The sequence below is a fragment of the Nuphar pumila genome, chromosome 7 (assembly GCF_984573655.1).
Source record: "Nuphar pumila chromosome 7, dmNupPumi1.hap1.1, whole genome shotgun sequence".
NCBI lineage: Eukaryota > Viridiplantae > Streptophyta > Magnoliopsida > Nymphaeales > Nymphaeaceae > Nuphar > Nuphar pumila.
In genome coordinates this window covers 12,072,863-12,097,093 of record NC_143255.1, presented here as the reverse complement: position 1 = coordinate 12,097,093, position 24,231 = coordinate 12,072,863, and the positions used below count along the sequence as shown (strand labels likewise).

At 38.6% G+C, this 24,231-nt stretch overlaps 1 protein-coding gene across 2 annotated transcripts; it reads right to left on the bottom strand.

The window, feature by feature from the left end:
* Positions 1-220: 220 nt before the first annotated feature.
* Positions 221-17,675, bottom strand: LOC149831154 (cyclin-dependent kinase C-2-like). Of its 2 annotated transcripts, XM_090013705.1 has the most exons (13): positions 17,578-17,660; positions 17,189-17,437; positions 8,120-8,201; positions 7,930-8,020; positions 7,810-7,839; positions 7,615-7,724; positions 7,427-7,499; positions 7,219-7,339; positions 7,007-7,124; positions 4,481-4,620; positions 4,228-4,285; positions 1,264-1,334; positions 221-1,174 (listed from the first exon to the last, which is right to left on the bottom strand). In XM_090013705.1, the coding sequence occupies exons 2-13, from the start codon at positions 17,296-17,298 to the stop codon at positions 637-639; spliced, it is 1,542 nt and encodes a 513-aa protein (XP_089869831.1). In that variant the 5' UTR covers positions 17,299-17,437; positions 17,578-17,660; the 3' UTR covers positions 221-636. The 2 variants fall into 2 exon arrangements, with proteins under 2 accessions (XP_089869831.1, XP_089869832.1); XM_090013706.1 differs by having other exon boundaries at positions 17,189-17,675.
* Between the last annotated feature and the right edge of the window lie 6,556 nt (positions 17,676-24,231).

Here is a 24,231-nt window from a genome sequence, read left to right as displayed (position 1 = left end):
CCATTCCATTATAAAAAAATCGGCCAAGAAATTACCTGAATGGGCCTAACGGGGCAAGTCTCTTATGGGTGTGTTTGCATGGAGTTTTACAACACAGGACACTAGAACAGGGCCATGGTCAATGTGGCACCTCTCAGCCCATAACAGGACGTCCGCACCTTTATGGTGGTTTCTCCTCATTATCGCAAAAGAAAGAAAAAGAGGTCAAAAGAAGAAAGAATGCTAATTCAATGCTGCGTACCTGCAAAGACATTCCCCAACAACTCTTGCATATATTTACAAGTTTATGATTCAGTCACTTCTTGATCAACAACAAAGGGCATATAACATATTCTAGATCTTATTGTTCGGGTTCAGAACAAGGGAGTGGTACAGGAACAAAATGCCTCACCTGTCTTTCATCAAATAAAACTGTCAAACTGAAAACAAGTGTGTGATGGATCTAAATCCCAGGTTTAAGGGACACTAAAAAATATTCAACACTGGTTCTAAGAATGCCTGTGGTGCACGATTCAGCAAACCACATCAAGGCCAAATAGCAGGGTTCTTCATTTTAGGAGGATCCACTCTTCACCACGAAGAATCACCAGTTAAATGCCGATGTCACATAGCACGAACATACTGTTTGCTTCCACATTATTGTGGCCAACCATACTGCGGATTCCGATTGCCGCCCATCATGTTGGGCCCTCGACCAGCACCTGAATTACCATAAGGACCTGACTGGGGGTAATTTGGAGCCCCAACTCCATAGCCACCAGTTCCACCTCTAGGACCGCCTCCAGGCATACCAGTTCCAGCATAACCAGGCCCTCGTCCTTGAGGTGGATAAGGCCCACCACTGTATCCACCAGCTTGGCCACCACGGTTTGGATTGTAACCGCCACTTGGGTTTCCACCTTGAGGATACCTGTTCTGCCCTCCAGGAGGCCCCCGAGGCTTGTTGTAGTGATGACTTGGCCCAGCAACAACTTGTGGTGGGGCATTATGGATGGGCTGGTTAGGCCCAGGCCTTATCGGCATATGTGGTTGCCCAGGCTGCTGAATCGGAGGCAGACGCTGATGCTGCTGAGGATGCTGTAACTTCTGCCTCTTGGCTGTTTCTTCATGCTGTCGTTGTTGTTGTCTTTTTTTTTTCGTCTGGAACTCGTGGGAGGACTCGTACTTGGGCAAGCTATCAGGAGGCCAGAAACCACTGTCAGGGGCCATACAATTGAACCAGGCCCCTGGCACACAAAAATGAACAAGAAAAGCAATTCAAACCTTTTGGGATCACATGGCAAAGGATCACTCCAGAAATACTCAGCGTCAAGTGCATCTTTGGCAGATATCCTCTGAAAGTAAGAAAAAGAACACCAGTGAGAATCATAAACAGCAGTGAAGGCTAGAAACAGTAGACCATTGAATATGTCAGGCTAGAAATAAAAGACCACTTATAATGGGGAGTTCAAGAGAGGGAAAGATCCAGATAAGAGAAAAGCAAAGATCGCACTCAGAGATGAATACATACAGAAGAGTATTAGGCCAAGTAGAAATAAATGATGAGAGACAACAAGATTTTGTATCTTCTAAACCAGACTTCAAAACAACCGGAAAAAAAAACTCAAATTATAAGTTCCACTGAGCTCATGAAATAATAAAAACTACATGGTGCATAACAGTTACAGAATTCAGATACAGGTGGAAGTGTCTCTAGCCTCCAGTCAGATATACAGCAGTCTAGTGAACCCTGGCACCAGTTTATCTATAGAAGGAATCAAGGAGGGGCATCACTGTGTATTTGGAACAGATTATGGTGTCAATCATCCGCTAATTTAACACCTAAAGAAACTAAATGCAAAAATATACCACCTTTTGTCGAAAACAAGAACACAACAGACTTCCTCATTTTACAATACAACAGAAACAGACAAGCAACATTGTTGATATTTGGCAAAAAGCCCCAAAACTAACTGCAAATTATTTGCAAAACCAGTAGTTCTCACTTTCACTTGATCCCCTCACTAACCTAACACCAATGTCATTTCATGTGCCAGATGAACAAAATAGTAGCTACCCAAATGTATAGAAGGTATTTCACAATTTTTTGGTAAGCTATCAAAAGGTAGTAGCAGCATGCGTCACAGAATCAAATCAGCAGTCATTAAGTCAAGTGTTTTTACAGCCACACCCTTGATCTCTTGACACCCTGTTCACAAATACAGACTGAATCAATACCTAGGGTACTCGTAACAGAGAAAATTACATAATTCCAGGAAAATTTCTCATACTGTGGTCATTATATAACATGACTTAATATTAGCATAAACAATAGAAATACATGGTAATTAACATAAACATAAAGGAAGATTGGACATAAACCAGGAGAATAACAACCTATACTTACATGAATTGGCAATTCAAGGCAATGGATGGTCTCTGCAAATATTCACGCCCAGGGTTTAATTTCTACATTCTTTTCAGAAATGTGATGGTCTTCTAGACCAAGAATACATAACCACATAAAAGGGCGACATCATGATGAGAAATATTACTGTTTTACTCAACCCTTGCAAGAATGTTCATCGGTTTAAACTTAAACAAGGTCCCTTATTCACAACAGAGTTGCATATCAGAATGATCATAGCTCAAAGTTTCTGATCCAGTGTGCAAGTTTGTATTTCAATCTTATAGTGTTTCTTTTATGAGGTCTGGGGATTGGTGAAGACCCGGGCACCAAAACAAGAGTTCTGCTTTACACAGGCCATGCAGGTATTGCATCAGTCTAGACATTTCATTCCAAACTAAAATGCTGCCAATATGGGTAGACTCCAGATAGCAGAAACATCAGCTCCAGACTGGGTTAGTACCTGTATAGAAGAGACTAGTATTCCAGATACAGACAAAAGTCTCTATCATGAATTTGCCCACCCACAAACAGGGACGAATGTTCACAACAAGAAGTTACCCAAAAAGGTTATCAAAAAAATATTTTCAAAACATTAGCAGAGAGGTTTGGGTTCAAGAAGGATTGTGATATCCCCAGCTTTCATACCAAAAGAAAAGAAGTAATCATAATAAACTAAAGTTGTTTTCCCTAAATCTCGAACTTGAAAGCAAATTTCTAAGAACTTTATTCTTCATACTTCTCTTATAACTTCATCCATAAAGAGCCTTTTTGAAGTTACCCAAGATAATCCCTTTTTGAGAAAACATTGATTTATTCAAAATTTGTAATACTCGCCATGAGATTTTAAAAATAAGAAAAATAACTGAAATCTAACATGTTATTAATTGAAGTTATTAGGTGGTACCTCAGTCCTTAAAAAGTTAAAAACTTCATCTCTTCTTTTTTCTTCTTTTTTCTTCTTTTTGTCATAGAAAATAATCCAAAACTGCCCAGCTAGCACAGAGAGAGAGAGAGAGAGAGATTCTCTCACTAAGAAATTTCCAATAACCACATTTTGCAATATGGGCCATAGCCATGACAGACTATACTGGAGCAAAACCAGCCAGACAACAAATTAGATCCTTTAGCTCTTTTTGTTGCAAACGAAAATCCCAAGCAATGCTTAGCATGCATAGTTTGTATAAAGTTTCCAATTCATCTATTATTGGAACTTGCAAATAAAAAATTTCACCTTAAACAGAAATGGAGACATTTAGATGAAACAAAGCAAGTTCACTGAGGAACTTACAGTCCTTATAGTAAACTCAAGAAATTTGGCAGCCTTGCAAGCACAAAACTATTAAATGGATCAAAGTCATAGAAGTTAGAAAGTAGCCCAAGACAGTCTATGAGCATTCTCAGAGAAATTTCAGACGACTCCTCTTTCCAAAATTACAAATGATGACATTGGAGGTAGAGAAACTTAATGATTCAAACTTCCATTATTCTTGATATTCACTAAGAAGAAAATAAGATAGTTGCATCTGTTAGAGACACATTATCTCAACCTAGGGATCAGATGTTCAAGTCCTATTTAGGCCATTCCCGAGCTTAAATACTAAAAAAAATGTGCACAACCTAAAAAAGTGCAATGAAGATACACAAACGAGATGTTAATAATACATCAGAGCCTAAAACCAACAAATGCTAGATCTTGAACAGGACTCTTCATTATAACTATACAGATCAAGGTGGCATAATGCTTGCACCCAGTGCCAGTTCTCACAGGCATACATTAACGATTCACCATGGAAGTTGAGACATTGTCCAACTAAAGACAAGAATTAGCAAAATGATACCTGAGATGGATCAAGGGTTAGCATCCTCTCCAACAATTCCAAAGCATGTCGATCAAAGCTGACACCAAAAAGGTAAACTGCATCTTAGGGTTCCATCTACTTGTATCTCATCAAAGCAGAAACTTCAAACTCAGATAATAAAAACATGAAGGTAGGCAAAAGATACAGAAACCATCCAAGATAAACCACAAATAAAACAGTCAAGAAAATACAAATATTTGCTAAACTCCAGATTCATATTTGTCCTACTTACTGTTTAAAAATCTCTCTGACACGCCTCTTCATTGGTCTTGAAGGCTTGAAATTATTGTACCATGGAATCTTTGAAACTCCTGGCCAGTTAACCTCATCCGGAGATCCACATAGTTCAAATATTTTATTCAACTGCTCTGGCTAGAATTATCAAGCGAAAGAAAGGTCAAAAGCAAAAACAAAAAGAAAAGGCTAACATGTAAAAACATAAAACTGAAAACAAAGTTAAAAATGCTAAATATTAGAGAATGGCAATCAACATGCAATTTCCCAAAAAGCTACTGTGGCCTGATCTCAAATCATCAATGTTGCAGCAAATCTTGAACAATGGGAGAGGAGAGAGATTACATACACACACAAATGCATAATACATACGCACATATGGATAGGACCTATAGGTAATTAGGTAATGTATGCTTTTGGTGAGAAAGGTTTAGAATGGTTGACAAATCTTTTTAACAAAATTTGGCGGACAAATAAGATGCCTAATGAGTGGAGGAAGAGTACTTTGATGCCTCTATATAAGAATAAGGGTGATATACAAGATTGCACAAACTATCGTGGTATAAAACTCATGAGTCATACTATAAAACTTTGGAAGAAGGTGATTGAGTATAGGTTGAGGAAGGTTGTCATGATATCGGAGAATCAATTTAGTTTTATGCCTGAAAGATCAACTATGGAAGGTATACATCTTCCTAGACAACTTATTAAGAGATATAGAGAGAGGAACAAAGATTTGCATATGATTTTTATTGATTTGAAGAAGGCATACGATAGAGTACCTAGGGATGTTCTCTGGTGGACAATGATGAAGAAAGGTGTTTCTCTCAAGTACATTAGTATAATTAAAGATATGTACGAAGGAGTAGTAACCAAGGTCCGCACTTGTGGAGGGGTGACAACCAATTTTCCTATAAAGGTTGGGTTACATCAAGGATCTCCATTAAGCCCTTTCCTATTTGCTATAATGATGGATGAGCTTATGAGATCAATTCAAGAAAATGTGTCGTGGTGTATATTGTTTGTTGATGATATTATTTTGATTGATGAGTCTAGAGTTGGGGTTAATGCTAAGTTAAAATTATGGATACAGACATTGGAAGCAAGAGGTTTTAAGTTGAGTAAGAGTAAGACAGAATATATGAAATGTCGGTTTAGTAAGCAACAAAGTAGTGATGGGAGTGTAGTAAAGCTTGGTGAGCAAGAAATACCGATGGACGACTGTTTCAAATATTTGGGATCTATCATTCAAAAGTATGGAGAAATTGATGAAGATGTAAATCATAGGATAAAGGTTGGGTGGATGAAATGGAAAAGTGCAATTGGAGTGTTGTGTGATTGTAGAATACCATTGCGGTTGAAGGGAAAGTTTTATAGAACGACAATTAGGCCCGCTTTACTATATGGTACGGAATGTTGGGCTGCCAAGAGACATCATATTCAAAAAATGAGTGTAGCTGAGATGCGTATGCTTAGATGGATGTGTGAAAATACAATAAAAGATAAGATTCGAAACGAGGAGATACGTAAGAAGGTAGGCATTGCATCCATTGAAAATAAGATGATAGAGAATCGTTTACGGTGGTTTGGACATATTCGGCGAAGGCCTAATGATGCTCCAGTTAGAAGGATGGAGAAACGGGAAAATATATTAGTTAAAAGAGGTCGAGGTAGGCCTACGAAGACTTGGATGGAGATGATAGGAAAAGATATGAATGCTTTGAACCTCACCGAGGACATGGCATTGGATAGAAATGATTGGAGGAGAAGGATTCATGTGGAAGACCCAGAATGATTTTCTTTTTTGGTTCATATCACCGACCCCAATTGTTTTGGGATGAAGGCGTAGTTGTTGCTGTTGTTGTTTGCTTTTGGTGGTAGTGTATTATGACCATCCACCCAAGAATCATAGGATTTAGTTTTATTTGCTCAGTCTGACCCCTCAGACATATTTCGACATACAAACATGATTTAGTGAATGGAGAAATTTTAGTGTATTGTAGACTTGTTTTTTGCATGCTCCCAAAAAAAATGCTTATATATCAGAATTAGACGATCCAAACATGTTTTAATTGCACAAACTACATAGATCATATGTGTAGGACTTGATCCAGAAAAAATCAAGAAAATGTTGAAAACTAATGGTTTTACTGGAAAGTATGCTCCAGCAGAATCTAGACAATATATAGGCACCCACCCACATGATAGTTTCCAGCCACTGCCAAGCAGACATTGTACACTCAAATGTCTAAGTTTGTCTGAGCATATGCTGTGCATGCACATATAAATGCACACTCATGGAATTCTGATATATACCAGCTACTGCTAGGCCAGATATTGGAGGTACTGGTGCTGTCTCAGAAGGACAGCTGAACCTTTATCAGTAGCCTGCCTTGCTGCAGCTGAAAACCAGCATGAGCATTGGATTTTGGACTACATGGTGCTGGAAAATACAAGCAGCCTGCATGATACACTGAAATACTCGTATGTGCACACGCTTCAGTCATAAGTTTGTGGACAATACCTCATTTTTTCCAGGCAAGATTGGCTTCCCATGCAGAAGTTCAGCAAAAATACAACCAACAGACCACATGTCAACAGCTGGGCCATATTTAGTGGAACCGAGCAGCAACTCTGGAGGCCTGTTGATGAATTGAACAATTAAAAACTAGAAACCATATTGAAGAGTTAGTAACATGTCATAATTTGAAGGGACACAAGCAAATGACAGATTACCTGTACCAAAGAGTTATGACACGGTTTGTAAGATTTCCATTATGGTCACTAGAGAAAGACCTAGCCAATCCAAAATCTGCCAGCTTTAAATGTCCTTCATTGTCAATCAGAAGATTGGACCCTGCACATAAGGAAAAAAGGAACTGAAATAGTTAGATTGGACACTATGCAACAATATACATGGTACGAAATGGCATTCAAATATGACCTTTAATATCACGATGAAGCACTTGGTTGACATGGCAATAATGAAGGCCTGTTAACAGCTGCCTCATATAGCACTAACATACAGAAGTCATACGAAAACAAACACTATGAGAATCAACCAATATGGTTATTCTGGTCCAAAAGTTACGCATATTAGGATGGAGATATTAGGCTGATCATCAGACTTGCCTTTATCTGAGGAACGGTAAACCGCATTCCTGGTCTATCTGAAAGCCCAGTCAAATCATGGTCCATATACTCAAAAACCATGTAAATGCTGCCCTTGTACTTATTGCCATCTGTCAAATGAAAACACTATATTTTCAATATGTAAAAAATGAAAGATCAAGATGTTAAAGAAATTGTTAGAAGCACAAAGAATACCTGGCCTCCCATGTTCATCTTTTTCAGGACCTGGAATTAAACATAGGATAGTTAAGATTGATTGGTGTCTAAATATAACAAAAGTTCACAGAATAATAATAGAGAGGAAGAAAAATAAACCTGGGGATGTTACAATCTCTTTTAACTGAATGATATTTTCATGATGCAGCTTCTTTAAAATTTTAATTTCACGGATCGCTGTTATGGGGAACTGCAATAGTAACACAAAAAGTCAGTCAAAACATCTCCAACCATAACTGGCCATGCTTGCTACTTGTGAATCAGATGGTAAAACAGCTAATTAGCATACTCCTTCTCTCTCATTGTCCATTCTTATCTTCTTTAATGCAACAATTTCTCCAGTTTCGATCTCCCTGGCCATGTATACTTGACTGCACTTTCAAAATCAAAGTAAGATTCATAAATAGATAAGAGAATCAGACACTGGTAACAAATTTCCAACATGCCAAAATGAGAAAATTTAAGTACAGAGACAAACTATCACCGCGTATTTGTGTGTGTGCGTGCGCATGTGGAGGAATTGGTAGGTCCAAACCACTTTATCCTCTTAACCATCCTAACCACTTCAAGAAATCACAGTTGATGTTTATTGCTTAATATGAAACTATAGATGTTTTTATTGATAATTACCTAGAAACATGATTTAGATCAATTATTTTAAGGAAAACTGTCTTTTTTATCTTAAAGTTCAATGATGAGCTGTCAATTTTTTTTCTTTACACAACTGAATATGAAAAGTATCAAACCTAGTACATGTTTCCATCAAGTAAACAAAAATCATATGCAGTCAAAAGTGTTTGTCGGCGCCTAGGCGGCAGACCAGGGTTACCGAAAGCGCCATAGGACATGGGAAAGTGCGCTTCCCAAAGCACGAAACGTGGCGCTTCCGAAACGTGCTGGGAAGCGCCCAAAAAATTTGGGAAGCCGAAGCACACTTACCAATTTAGGGGAAACTCGCTTCCCCTTCTTTTTTCATTTTTTTGTGTTTTCATTTTTATTTTTATTTTTATTTTTTTTCTCTTTTTTCGCTTCCCCCTTGCTTCCTAGGTCGCTTCCGGTTCACTTCTCTTCTCACTTCCGAGTCGATTCCTGGTTCGGTTCTAAGCCGTCTCGCGCTTCCTGCTTCCTAAATTTTTTGAAGTGTCCTGCTTCCCGAATCGCTTCCCGCTCCCACTTCCCCGACTGGCAACTCTGTGGCAGACATTTAAAAGGCCTAGTTGGGACAAAAAAAAGGTTAAGAAAATACAAAATTTACAATAATCATAAAACTTAATAAAATATATGCATACACACATACATGTATATCTTAAAAAACTACATATATATATATATATATATATATATATATATATATGCATGAAACTACATACATATAATACATCTGCATATATACATGGTTAAAAAAGGGACAAGATTGTGCCTAGGCAGGGACTAGTTGATGCCTAGTCGGCCTAGGCGGGATTAGTCAGCACCTAGGCGGCCTAGGTGGGGACTAGAAAGAATAATCAGGACCTTTTACATCCAGAGTGCCTAGGTGCCCTGGACTAGGTGCTGACTTGGTGCCTAGGGCGACTAGGCACCCAGTCACTGATTTTGACTACATAGCAAAAACCTGCATCCATGCTTTTTTAAACAGTTAGGACTGTTAGGAATTAAATTGGTTAGGACCAAGAGATTCCTCTCTCTCTCTCTCCCTCTCTCTCTCTCTCTCACACACACACACACATGTTTTTGTCTGTAAATGCACAAATACAGATAACTTGATGGAAAAGAGATCAATAATACTATTATTGTTTTGTAAAAGCATGTAGCATACATGTGCAGCATCAAGCCTCAAAACCTGCATCCATGTACATGGACAACTCTGCTGGATTTGAGTGAGGTCAAGCTAGGCCTGACTAAGAACCAAGACCTGTTTTGAGCAATGTTGAAAACTCGCCGAGTCAACCTAGTGACTTGGTCCAACTTGGCTTCTTACTGGCTTAACCCAGTGGATGACCCAGGAACTCACAAAACTCAGCGGAGTTTTCGTTAGCAATGTATTATATATAAATATATATATATATATATACCAATGTTTGGGAAGTTGCACAAAAAAACAAGTTACCGAAGTCTAGTTTGCAACCAATCAAAATAATCCCTTGTTTAAAAAGAAAAGAAGACAATATTAATGCCATGTTTGACCTCCCTGCCCCTGCACAGGGTGACGTTTTTCCTCCAGCTTTTACTTTTAAGAAATTCCATCTTTCACACATACATTCTCTCTTTAGTCTTTACTATTACCAAGTTGACACCAGAGTTACCGGAAGTGCCCCTATAGTAGGGGAAGCGCGCTTCCCCGATACGCGCTCCGAAAGCGCAAAACGTCACGCTTCCGAAACGCGTGGGGGAAGCGTCCCCTTTTTTTGGAAAGTACGCTTCCCTTTTATGGGAAGCACGCTTCCCTCTTTTTCCATTTTATTTTTTATTTTTATTTTTTTCTTCTTTTTTCGCTTCCCCCTCGCTTCTTAGGCCGCTTCCAGTTCGCTTCCTAGACGGTTCGTGACTCACTTCTAAGTAGTCCCACGCTTCCCGCTTCCTAAATTTTTTAAAGTGCCTCGCTTCCTGCTCCCGCTTCCCTTATTGCTTTCCGCTCCCGCTTCCTCGACTGGCAACCATGGTTGACACTCACGCTCCTCAATCCAAAGTAAGTCCCTCATGCATGTTGTTTCACCTCCCAATTACTCTGGCCAATAAAGTATTTAGTGTGTTTTAATATGCCTAATAAAGTATTTAGTGTGTTTTAATGTTTTACATTTTCTCTTTCCCTCATTTATCATGATTTATGTAACACTGTGTTGTCGTTCTCCATTTCTTCTCTCTATGCAAAGTAAAGTTGTCATGAATTTAATGACTTACCCATTTTTTCAAGTATCACATCCACCATCATTTCATCTTCCTCTCCCTTTGCCATTGTTCTCTCTCATTTATTATGATTTATAGAACATCTTAATATCGTTCCCCATTTCTTCTCATCTATGCAAAGTAAAGTTGTCATGAATTTAATTACTTACCCATGTTTCCAAGTGTCACATGACTCACATCCACCAATTTCTCATCTTCATCACCCCTCTTGCCATTGTTCTGGTTCTCAGTGCCACCAAAGCTCTCTCTCTCTCTCTCTCTCTCTCTCTCTCTCTCTCTCTCTCTCTCTCTCTCTCTTTGAAACATCCTAACGTCCTCCACCTCTTCCTCTATATGAAGGAAGTAAAATTGTCATGAGTTCAATGGGTTTGCACTTTTTTTAAGCATCACATCCACCACCCTTTCATCATTCTCTCACATCATGCTAATATATTGCTTTGGTTCTCAATGCCACCAAAGCACCTCTCTCTCTCTTTATTTTCACCATCCTGCCATCAGTCATGATATTTTAAGGGATTACGATGCACCTATGTCACATAGTCTCGGCTAAGCACCCCTCGCACCCGCATCGGATGCGACGCGATGCAAATCTCGCCGCACCAAGTGCGGTCAAACGTTTTGGATGCGTGATCAGTCGCACCCAAACTCAAAACTGGACTCAGTTAATGTTGATCGAGTCCAATTTCAGACTTTCAAGTTAAAAAAGAAAAGAAGACAAAGAAAAGAGGGGCATGGGGTCACCCCTCTCCTCTTGCGTCCTTTCAGCGAGCCCCACCATTCAGGTACATACCTCTCTCTCTCTCTCTCTCTCTCTCTCTCTCTCTCTCTCTCTCTCTCTCTCTCTCTCTCTCTCTCTCTCTCTCTCCTTTTTTTTGTTTTACAACACCTGGTGCAAGCAAGCAGCAAGGTGTTAACTGGGTCAGACTCAAGTCTGATTGACCTGGACCCAAGTCTGATTCAGACTTGGGTCAAAGCAGCTCACATCTGAATTGAACCTAGACCTATTCTGACCCAAGTCAGTCTCAGTCTTGCCTCAAAGTAGACCTAGGCCTAAATTGGACCTAGGTTCGTTGGGTTTGCTTTGACTCAGTCTGATTCAGACTTGAGTCAAAGTAAACCCAGGTTTGAATTAGTCTGGGTATACAGAGCCAAGTATATCCAAGATATATAATATATATGCACCCTCAAATTCAAGTTCTTTGAAAGTGTCGCATCCGCACTGGTATCCACACCCGCACCTATGTGACATAGTGATGCACTTTTCATGTACACCTCTTTCTTTTGTTGATCTTGTATTCTATGGTGCAGATTCTCTAGAGTATTGCAATGAAGCAGGGGAGAAGTGGTGCAAAGGTTTCTCAATGGTTGTGGACAGGTCATACCCTGTGCATTTGCATGAGTTTTGTACCAGTATATAGGTATATATATATAACCAAAACTCCGCTAAATTTTGTGAGTTGCATAAATCATGATAATAGAGAGAGAGAGAGAGTAGGTGCTTTGATGGCATTGAAAACTAGAACAATGGCAAGAGAGGAATGGAAGATGAAATGGTGGTGGATATATCACTTTGAAAAATGGGTAAGATATTAAATGCATGACAACTTTTCTTTGCACACAGAAGGAGAAATGGAAAAATACATTACGATGTTGTATAAATCATCATAAATGAGAGAGAGAGAACAATGGCAAGAGGGGAGAGGAAGATGAAATGGTGATGAATGTGACACTTGGAAAAGTGGGTAAGTTATTAAATGCATAACTTTAACTTTGCATAAAGGAGAAGAAATGGAGGATGGTACGATGTTCCATAAATCATGATAAATGAGAGAGAGAGAGAACGTGTGTGTGTGTAAAGCATTAGAACACACTAAATACTTTAATTAGACATATTAAAACACACTAAATACTTTATTTGCCAAAAGGGGTTGGGAGGTGGGTAATAGTAGAGAGAGACGGAGCATTATGTAAAAGATGGAGTGTTTTAAAGGTAAAAGATGGAGGCAAAAGGTCACCTCGTGCAGGGAGATTGAGATTGAGAAAGAGAGAGAGAGATCAAGCATAGCATTACTATTGCCCTTTTTTAACAAAAACCTTTTTTTAAGAAGGGATCTTAGTCATCAAAACTACTAGTCGGAACCTACGGGAAAGATACCTAAAAGGACTAGTCAGGGCCTAGGCGGGACCAAAAAGATAACACAAAGAAAAGCAAAAATAATACAATAAATAGTTAAATTTAGTAGAAAACATATGATTGTAACTATGAATGAAGTATAAGTGTGTAATTCAGTGTAACATATCGCGAAAATCGTAAAAATCAATGAACATAAAACGTGCGTGTATGTGTATATTATATATAACACAATACATACATATATATACATGTAAAGAACAAAAAATAAAATAGAAGGAAAAAATGAAGAAAAAGAAGTAAAAAATAAAAAAGGTGGAAAAAGGAACAAAAAGAAAAACAAGAAGAAGAGGAAGAAAAAAGAAGATAGTGGAGGGCCGAGAGGAGAAAGAAGAAGAAAAAGGAAAAAAAGGGAAAAAAAGAAAAGGGGAAAATTGAAGAGAAAGAAAAAGAAGAAGGATAAAAGGAAGAGGAAGAAAAAGGGAAGGTCAAGGGGCAAAAGGAAGAGAAAGAAGAAAAGGAGAAGGAAAAATAAGAAGAGAAAAAAAGGGAAAGAAGAAGGAAAATAAGAAAGAAGAAAGGATTTGGGATGGGAAGAAGAAGAATAAAAAAAAGAGAAAAAGAGAAAGAAAAAAGAAACGGTTTGGGACGGGAAGAAGAAGAACAAAAAGAAATAAAGAAATAAAGGAAGAAAGAGAAAAAAGAAAAGACAGCCATGTCCCCACTGCCTAGGCGATAAAACAGGCCCGTACCACCTAAACTTATAAGCCTAGAGGGTGGCTCTGTGCCTAGCCCACCTAGGCACTGCTTTTGACAACTAAGCAAGGGATTATTTTGATTGGTTGCAAACCAAGCTTCAGTCAATTGGTTTTTGTGCAACTACTCAAACATTAGGACTTACATATATATAGTTACATACATATTATATATTTTATGTATAATTATATTATATATTGTATAATACATATTGTGCACAGTATATATAAAAGGATGCATTTACTGATTATCTATGTAACACATAGTCTTCTAACAGGGCACCACACCCGTGTCGCACCAGCACCCATGCGGGTGTGACACTTGGACACGGCTTTCTTTGTGGTGAAGTCAACCACACTGAGGTCCATTTCTGTCCAAAAAGATTCAGTTAACCCTAACCAAGTTCAGTTTTATCTAATATTATATATAAATACATAAATGCACGCATATACACGTATATATATAGATACATACGCACCAGTGTTGTGAAAAGCGTTGAGGCGTAGCGAGGCGCTCCACCAAAAACCGAGGTGAGGTGTAAGCCTCGAGGCATAAAGCGTAAGCCTCAAATATTTTTTTGAAAACTTTAAAAACATTATAAAAAATATTTAAAAATATAAAGAAATAAAGAAATGCTTTATTGATGAAATAACAACCAATAAGAAATAGAAAATCTCAAATAATTACTAAAAAATATGATATTAACATATAAAAGTAACTAAAAAAATGATTACATAACTGGAAAATATATGAGATTAACCAATAAAAGATAAAATATACTAAGAAACTGATTACATAACTGAAATAACTGGAAAATATATGAGATTAACCTACAAAAGTTAAAATATATGAGATTATTCTAAAAAATATGAGATTAACATATAAAAATAACTAAAAAAATGATTACATAACTGGAAAATATATGAGATTAACCAACAAAAGATAAAATATACTAAGAAACCGATTACATAACTGGAAAATATATGAGATTAACCAACAAAAGTTAAAATATATGAGATTATTCTAAAAAATATGAGATTAACATATGAAATTAACTAAAAAACTGATTACATAACTGGAAAATATATGAGATTAACCAACAAAAGATAAAATATACTAAGAAACCGATTACATAACTGGAAAATATATGAGATTAACCAATAAAAGTTAAAATATATGAGATTATTCTAAAAAATATGAGATTAACATATAAAAGTAACTAAAAACTGATTACATAACTGGAAAATATATGAGATTAACCAACAAAAGTTAAAATATACTAAGAAACTGATTACATAACTGAAATAACTGGAAAATATATGAGATTAACCTACAAAAGTTAAAATATATGAGATTATTCTAAAAAATATGAGATTAGCATATAAAAGTAACTAAAAAATGATCACATAACTGGAAAATATATGAGATTAACCAATAAAAGATAAAATATACTAAGAAACTGATTACATAACTGGAAAATATATGAGATTAACCAACAAAAGTTAAAATATATGAGATTATTCTAAAAAATATGAGATTAACATATAAAAGTAACTAAAAAACTGATTACATAACAAGAAAATATATGAGATTAACCAACAAAAGTTAAAATATACTAAGAAACTGATTACATAACTGAAATAACTGGAAAATATATGAGATTAACCTACAAAAGTTAAAATATATGAGATTATTCTAAAAAATATGAGATTAACATATAAAAATAACTAAAAAAATGATTACATAACTGAAAAATATATGAGATAAATCAATAAAGGTTAAATATATTAAGAAACTAATTACATAACTGAAAAATATACGAGATTAACCAACAAAGTTAAATTATAGTAATATAATAAGAAATTGATTACATAACTGAAATAACTGGAAAATATATGAGATTAACCTACAAAAATCTTGTTGATCATGTATCAGAAATCTTTTTGTAAAAAAAAAAATGCGCCTTTTGCACTTCAAGGCACGTTTTTTATAACACCGATACGCACCTTCGCACCAGTGTGGTGTTAGTTTTTATTGATGAGGACTAGCAATTATAGATTGCTAATTTGATTTATTGCATGAATTTATGCATGATGAATTGATGATATGATAACTGTTTTTATTTCATTAGTGCTAACTTAAAATTGTTAATATATATATACCCTCCCCACACACCCCGCACCCAAGTTTTTTAAAGTGCAGCATCACCACATCCGCAACCGCAACTATGTGACATAGCTGATTATATAATATATAATAAGCACATTATAGAAGGCATCACTTTATATACATATGGGTACATTATACATATAATATATACATATAAATATATTATAGTTATGTATAATGCACAAAGCACATTCTTCTATGGTCTAAGTGTTCCACAACTGGCCATGAGCGACACACTTTTCATGCTACCTTTCTCCTAAATATTCCCACGTCTAAGATACATATGCATAAAGTGCCCTATATCTGCTTTTGCACCGATTGAATCGTTATATTTGGTTCTTCCTCAATGTAGCCAGTCAATGGTTATTGTAGGAACAGTTAGCAGCTGGATATTCCTAATACTACATATCAAAGATAATTGCAAACACATAAAAAGTTGTAACTTTATCTGCTTTGTGTTTATGTTCAAAGGGAGGAGTTAAGAAGGAACTGGTCAATATGGTTGCAGAAAAAAGGGTTTTTTAGGGTAGAAGGCATTGATCAACATCATTTTCATATTCGCTGCCGACATAGTTTCAAGGAGGAGGAAGAGAGCTCTTGTCTACTAACATTAAGTGGGTTATTTTCTTTTGCTAAGTTGGAAACACAAACAAGGATGCCTGCAACTCATTCCTACAAAGAAGATATTTGATGCTACTGCGGTTCCCTTCTCGCTAGCACAAATTCATGATAATCATTCTTGCAAACAAGGGGAAGTTCCATTTAGTTTGGAGTCCGCAGCTCTCACGATGACCATAGCAGATAACTTCATTAAAGTACCACCAAAATCCTAGTTCATTAAATCATTCAGTTTGGAATCTACATATTTATGTCCATATCATGTCACCGCGAATAGTCCGTAATGTACATATGTATGTCAACATCTCGTGCATCTATCGGTTCAACCTATACATGTACATGTACATGTTCATGTGTTATTGCATTTGCATCCATTTGATTATATGTATGTGTACATACTAACAGACGGAAACCTTAAACGGTAACCCTAATATTTCTTGGCCCACTGATCGTAATCTTAGTTATAATTCGCGAAAAGTCGCAAAAAAACAGCAGAAATATGGCACCAAACATAATCTCTCTGTAACTTAACAACGAGGTTTTTAACAGAAACTCAAAAACCCTAATGCACACCCAAAAGGAGAAGACCGAAAAGAAACACAAATTTGATCGATCAAGAACCAGAAAACACAACTTCCAAGCGGAAACAATTAACACGACCCTAAATTTAGACGATTCGGGAGCTTATCTCGGGAAACCAAACGCAGAGAGAGATTTCGATCCAACACCGCGAAAAGATACTTCAAAGGGAAAAAAAGGAGTGGTGGATTGCGGACTTACCCGTAGGTGCCCTCGCCGATCTGCTCGAGCCTCTCGAAGCAGTCGACGCTCCGCGAGCCCCAAGAGGGAGACTCGTCGAGGTTCAGCTGCCCCGGAGCAGCCACCGCCATCGTTCACACTCCCTCCTTTCCTCAGCAAGAGGGTTCGCAGAGAAATTCTAGAAGCTCTTATAAGCGTCTTCGGAGATATCTTCTTCTTCTACTGATTCTCGACGAAGGGAACGATATAGCGCCGAGGCACTATGAGAGTCTGAGAAAGAAAGGGGTTAGGGGCCTTAACGCGCAGCTCAAAGGGGCTTCTGTTAAAAAAACCGAAAAAGAGGAGAAGAAGACGAAAATGAGAAGAAGGAGAAGGCAAGGAAGAAGAAGAGGAGAGAGAGAGAGATTCACCGATGGATTGTCCGGAATCCTTCACTACAGAAATCCTACAGGCACGGTGAGAGGGATGCTGTGCCTGTGACTGTGCGAGTCTCAGAGAGAAAGGGGTCAGGGCACGGCTGAGAGGGGCTTTTGTTAAAACAACGAAAACAGACGATATCTGTCGATATTTACAAAACCTTGCGATATATTGTTACAAACAATAAACACGCGAGATTTTGTAAATCGTGCGATAAAATGACGCTTTTAACTTTTCAAAAATATATTGAGAAAAAACGAGAGATTTTTTTTCATAAATCTCACGATATTTGTCACTATGCTTGCTGCTAGTGTGAGGGGATTATGAGTGTCAATAGGTCGGGTTTGACCCCAACCCGACCCGTACCAAACCTTATGGCGCTAGGTGTGTCAACGGGTTGGACTTGGTTCAGATCCAAGTGAGTTTGAACCTGAATTTGTTTTGAGGTGCAGGTACTAGGTTCAGACACGAATCCTATCGAATCTGCTATAAGAAAAAGCATACCCAGACCATATAAGGATTACATGAACCGGACCCGATAAATACCTGATAAAATAATAGTTCTTTTTTAGTTTTTATATTAAAAAATCACATGCCTTAATCGGAACTGGGGTTGTCTACGACTCTGGTTTGAAATTTCACAAACCATACGCTGCTCCATATACTAATCCAACCTGTTGGATCTGACCCAGTTTCTAATAGGATCTACTTTTTTTTATCACCCTATAAGTAGGGTGGGAGGGTCGCCTGATGAGCCAAGCCGACCCAGCCCACCATGGGCCGGGTTTTGGTCAGGATTTTAGGCATGGCCCAGTTAGGTACCGGGCAGAAACCCAGTCCATTATATATGTGGGCCAGGTCCGGGCTAGCCCACAGGTTTTTGATCTCGCTCGATGGGCCTGAGTTATTTATTAATTTTTTAATAATATAAAAAATTTAAAAAATTAAATAGCTATTTCTATTTATTTAATTAGTTGCATTAATTTTATGAAAAACTAGAAAAGATAATTAATTGAGTATATGCGAAGTTGGAAACTTTTAATTATTACTATTTACAAATGAATTTAGGTCGGATTAGGCCGGACCGGCCCGCATCACATTGGCCCATTTGGCCAATGGAACTGGCCATGGGTTGCTCTTTAAACCCGAGCCTGGTAAGAAGCGGGCTAAAACCAGGCCGGGCTGCACTTAAAGAATGGGGGTAGAGGTAGATGATGTTAAAGAATGGGGAATTAGATGGTAGTAGTTAAAAAAATAAGGAAAAAATGCATCAAAGAAATGGTAGATGATGAGAAAGAAGGGGAAATACTGTGTTGGTTAAAAGAGAAAGAGAGCGGGGTAAATTTGTCATTGAAAATAATTTTGACAGTGGGTTGCGCACTGTCTGACATTAGGGGTGGGCAACCGGTGTGGCCAGGTTTGGGCCAAGATTTTAGAACTGTGCCTATTAGGTACTGGGCTGAAACCCGGCCCGTTATATATGTGGGCTGGGATCAAGCCAGCCCGATAGGCCTGAGTTATTTATTAATTTTTTAATAATATAAAATTTTAAAAATTCACTATTACTCTAATAACCGCAATTTCTTTTATCTACCTAAAATTTCTATATATAAATCGAGTAAATTATGGGATTTGGGCCTAGGATCTAGGACCCATAAAGGGGTCTTTATATATATATATATATATATATATATATATATATATATATATATATATATATATATATATATATATATATATATATATAATATCATAAAAATATATATATATAGATATAATAACCTTAATTTATCTATTTATTTAAGTGAGAATTATTGAAAATAATACATAAATAAGCCTGGGATCCACACTCTGGATCCAGGATTCATGTGTAAATAATATCATATATATTGTAATATATATATATATATATATATATATAATTTAGATAATAAATAAATAAAATAAATGAAAATATGTAAAGGATCCACGGGTGGATCCATTTGGACCCAACTTATGGATCCACATCGCAAAAATGGTCGTGGTTCCAAATTTCAGACCCTAATAAGCATCGGACCGCGACCGGCTCGCGGGTCTCGAACCCAGACCCAGTTCGTGCCCCATTTTCTGGTTTTATAAAAAAAACACGTATAAGGCAACTGGATACGGGTTGCCCAATAAAAATGACTGGGGTAGGGTTCAGAATGAACCCTAACCCCCACAAGGCGAAAATCGCAAAGGGGGAGGGTGGGGCTGGAGGGCGGCCACCGGATGATGGGAGGGGAGCTCCTTCCTTTTCGGGAGACCCCCCTTCTACAAAAGGGGCCTCCCTGTTCCTCCTGTGCCCTCCTTTCGTCTCCCTCTCTGCTTCACTCCCTCTGTTTCTCTGTTCTTCTCTCGCTCGAATCTTTTTCGCGATGCCAGAGCAACTGAAGGTTGTGGAAGCACTCCCACCCGCAGCCGACACCCTCTGTCTCTCATCTCCCTCTCGTGCTCGTGTGCAACCGCCGGACCATCGGCGACCTCCCAACAACGTCAGCCTCCTCCTCTCGCCGGATTAAGGTAGGATCACTGTACATTATCTTTCGTATTACCAGGGTAGCTCAACCCTCTACTGAAAAATCCCAAATCCAGATTGGGAGTTTTCAGTTTTTCCGCGGAATAGGGGTACTGCAAGGGCTAACGAAAACCCCAAATCAGAAGAATTGGGGATTTTGACTGCCAAGAACCTAATTGAATATATATAAGGGGTTTTCGATTTAGGAAAAAAAAGGGGGGATCATTTTACACAAAAAAAAATTTGATTGATTGGATTTGTGCGTCTCTTAAGGGTGTTGTTTAACATTGTTGTCAAGGATTTTGGTTTTCAAATTCTGTTGAGGGCATTTGCCTGCGATGTTTAACATTGTTGTTAAAGGCATATACACATTGATTCGAGCTTGGAGTGGTGCTATTATAAATAGATACAAAAGGAAGGGGGGTATCTGAATAAAGTTTGACCTGTGATTCTGGTGTGATCATTCATGATTTAATGATATACTTGTTTATTCATATCATATGTTCTACTTGCCTCATTACTCTGGATTTGCTAAAGGGGCTGGGGTCTCTTGGAACCCTCATCGGAGGGGGCGACAGGGAGTTGATAACCTCCTGTTGCACTCTCCCCATCCTCTATTGCTTGTCGGTCGGACGGCAGGGAGTCGGTAAGCCCCCTGCAACATCCTCCCTTCTTTGTGATCACCAGAGGAAGGGTAGAAGCACGACAGCCTTCGTCGTACACTTTTTCCCCTCTCTTAGTTGAGGCCCTGATGCCTTTCGATCCCGACAGTCAGGGTCTCGCCCCTGCTTCCTCTCGAGATCTTGCTGATAGGGGCATGCCCCCTGTCGCCTATCGTGTCTAACAGAAAAGGGGTGAGGCCTCTGCCAACTCCCGTTTTCCAGCAAGCAGGGGCAATTCCCCTGCTACCTCTCTATTTTTTGCTGGCAAGGGGCTCACCCCTGTCGCGCTTCTGTTATAGCAAGCAAGACCGACATGTAACCATGTCCAAAACCCTTGGTCTTTGGCTCGATTACCCTGTTGTCCCTCCTCTTTTCGCTATTAATTGTATAGCATTTTAAGTGTTTTCACTTTCGGCAGTTCTCGCGACGGATCTCACTCGTGCCCCGCGTCCCAAGCGTCGGTTCTGAGGTATGGGTTCTTTCTTTTGATTTATGCGGGAAATCGAATATCGATTCGATTTCTATGTAATATTTAGTGCAAATTCATGGTTAAAGAGTGATTTTATATGTTCACTCTAGATTACATGGATGAGGATCCATAGATCCTCTTTTATATGGGTGTTTTCGGTTCTTTACACAAACATTTTGTGTATGGGTTTTTTTTTATACAAAAACAAACTCATATTGGGTCATGATCGAGATTTATTTCTGTTTGTTATGATTAAGATTTATGCTTGTATATATATACCTTAATCTGTGTTTTCTATTCTTGAATTGGTTTCACACTGGATATAGTTTGAATGACTTGATCGATGCTTATAAAACTGTTTTTTTAGGCACAGTTAAGATCAATGCTTAGGTTATGATTAGGTTTGCAAAATTGTTTTCAAGTTCATTGACTCAGCAAATTGTATATGGCTATATACAGATTCTCATATGAAAATTATTCATGTTATCTCCTAGTTTACAAGTGTTAAAGATTTAGTTTTTCTTTCTACGCATGTGAATGTATGGATATGTGCATGTATTGAAAACATGGATCATGAAAGTTTATTGTTATGGCACTCACATGCTTATATACGTGTATGCATGTTTTGCTAGAGGTAAATTAAGGAAAGAATGTTATTTCTCTTGTGCTTAGAATCGACATGTTATGCTTGATTAAGACATCAATACAAGGTTGCTTGCATATGCATGTGTATACATGGAATTGATGTATTTTGGCATGTACCTCATGGCGTGCGTGCACTATAAGAAAAATGCTAATTTGCGACGGATATTTGCGACAGATTTTTTTCGTCGCAAAGTTGCGACGGATTAGCGGGAGAAAAATATTTGTCGCTAACATTCGAAATATTTGCAAAAGTAGCGACGAAAATATTTCCCTCGCTAAATCCGTCGCTACTTAGCGATGAATTAGCGACAAAAAATTTTCGTCGCCAAAACACTACAAAAAATACTAATTAGCGAGGGAATTTTTCCGTCGCTAAATAGCGACGGAAAAATTCCCTCGCTAATTCTGTCGCTAATTTTTTATTTAAACCATCCCGCCTGAGGCGCGAAATTTTCCCTCCCTCCGTCCCCCCCCCCGTTTGATTTAAACCGCCCTTCCTCTAACGACGCGTAGCAGCCCTCTGAGTGTCCTCCTCCTCCCGCTACCTCTCCCCCGCGCCGTCCTCCTCCTCCCGGCGGTGCCCCTCGCCGGTCTCCACCGCCCGTCCTACCTCTCCCTCGCCTGAGGCTCTCCGAGCGTGACTGGCGTCGGCACCCGGACCGTCCTCCTCCTCCCGCTACCTCTCCTCCGCGTGCCATCCTCCTCCTCCCGGCGGTGCCCCTCGCCAGTCGCCACCGCCCGTCCTGCCTCTCCCTCGCCTGAGGCCTTCCGAACGTGATTGGCGTCGGCCCCCGGACTGTCCTCCTCCTCCCGCTACCTCTCCCCTGCGCCGTCCTCTTCCTATCGGTGGTGCCCCTCGCCGGTCTCCTCCTCCTCACACTACTTCTCCCCCACGCCATCCTCTTCCTCCCGGCGGTGTCCCTCGCCGGTCTCCATCGCCCGTCCTGCTTCTTTTTCGCCTGAGGTCGTCTGCCGTGATTGGCTCGCTGCGGGAGAGCGTCCCGACGCCGGAACCCGCCTGTGCAAAAAAAAATGCTTCCTGCCGGAGAACGCGCCGGCAGAGAGCATTTTTTTTTTATTTTTTTTTAAAAAAATTTAACGACGGATTAGCGACGAATATTATCCATCGCTAATTTAAAATAGCGAAGGACTCGCGATGGATCATGTTCGTCGCTAATCCGTCGCAAATTAGCGACGGATAAGTTCTGTCACTACTTAGCGTCGAAAAATTCGTGATGAAAGTTATTCATCGCTAATCCGTCACTAAACCGTTTAGCGACGGATTAGCGTCGGACTAGCGACGGATTTAGGTCGTCGCTAATCCATAGGTTTCTTGTAGTAGTGTTCACATATTTTAATTGGAACTGGTTCATGAATAAAAGTATGCATTTGACTTGAGTATTGAACAAAGATATGCTTATGAATATTTCTTTACACATGATACATGTTTGCATTTCTGAATGTGCATATAAATTTTTAGAATGTGTGGTGTGCATGTATTTTGGTTCTTGAGACATGTCAAGATTTGAAATTATGTATATGCTTTAACTTGATGTGATGTGCTTAAGCATTATACTATATGAAGTTTGTTTCAAATACGTATGTTTCGCATGTACATAAATGCATGGGTTGTTCACTTGTCCCAATTGAGATAATTCATGAGTGAATGCATGTATGTGGAATGATTTCGTAAAGGCACATGCACATGAATGGTGAACGCATGCATATCAATGTGACATATCATGCACATGGTTAAATTGACATATATAAATATGCATTTGGAAGCATGTTGACATCATTGCATATATTGTAAGTTATGATTTTTGCGTATGATGCATCGATGGTCTAAATGAATCATCACAAACCTGGAGAGCCTTGAGCTTTGGTTTGTTCTTTCTTTAATTGTTTAAATGCATCGCAAAAATCACATTTATTTTTATTGCACTATATCACACTGTTATATGTGTTTCCACGGGTGGGAGTCCCGTGATGGTTTTCGCAGAGGTAGATGCGAGCTTTTGCCTTAGTTTTGCATGCTAAATTGCAAAACTCAATAATTAGCTTTTAATAAAAAGATAATGAATAAGAACAATATAATATACGTTCCGAGATCTCCCATCTAGAGAATGAAGATCTTAGAGATCCGGTCTTGGGGAGACTGTGATGATACAAAAACTCTGTGTGCTTTATTTTTGTCCCATGAACCCGATATTGAGGTTCCTTCTTCTGGCCACAGTTTTATGGAAAATCCATCACTTTACCTAAAGGTGGTGTGTTCGACACAGCTGTTGTTTTGGTACCAAGAAAGTGACACTTGTGGGCGTGGGATGTTCAT

Excerpts from the sequence above, each read along its gene's own strand:
- LOC149831154 (XM_090013706.1), bottom strand. The coding sequence starts at position 17,298 with ATGGCGGTGGCTGCTCCGGGGCAGCTGAACCTCGACGAGTCTCCCTCT. Across the intron at positions 8,202-17,188 it reads ATCGGCGAGGGCACCTACGG|TCAAGTATACATGGCCAGGG; the intron begins GTAAGTCCGCAA and ends TTGAAAGTGCAG. Across the intron at positions 4,621-7,006 it reads TCTTGCCTGGAAAAAATGAG|CCAGAGCAGTTGAATAAAAT; the intron begins GTATTGTCCACA and ends TGATAATTCTAG.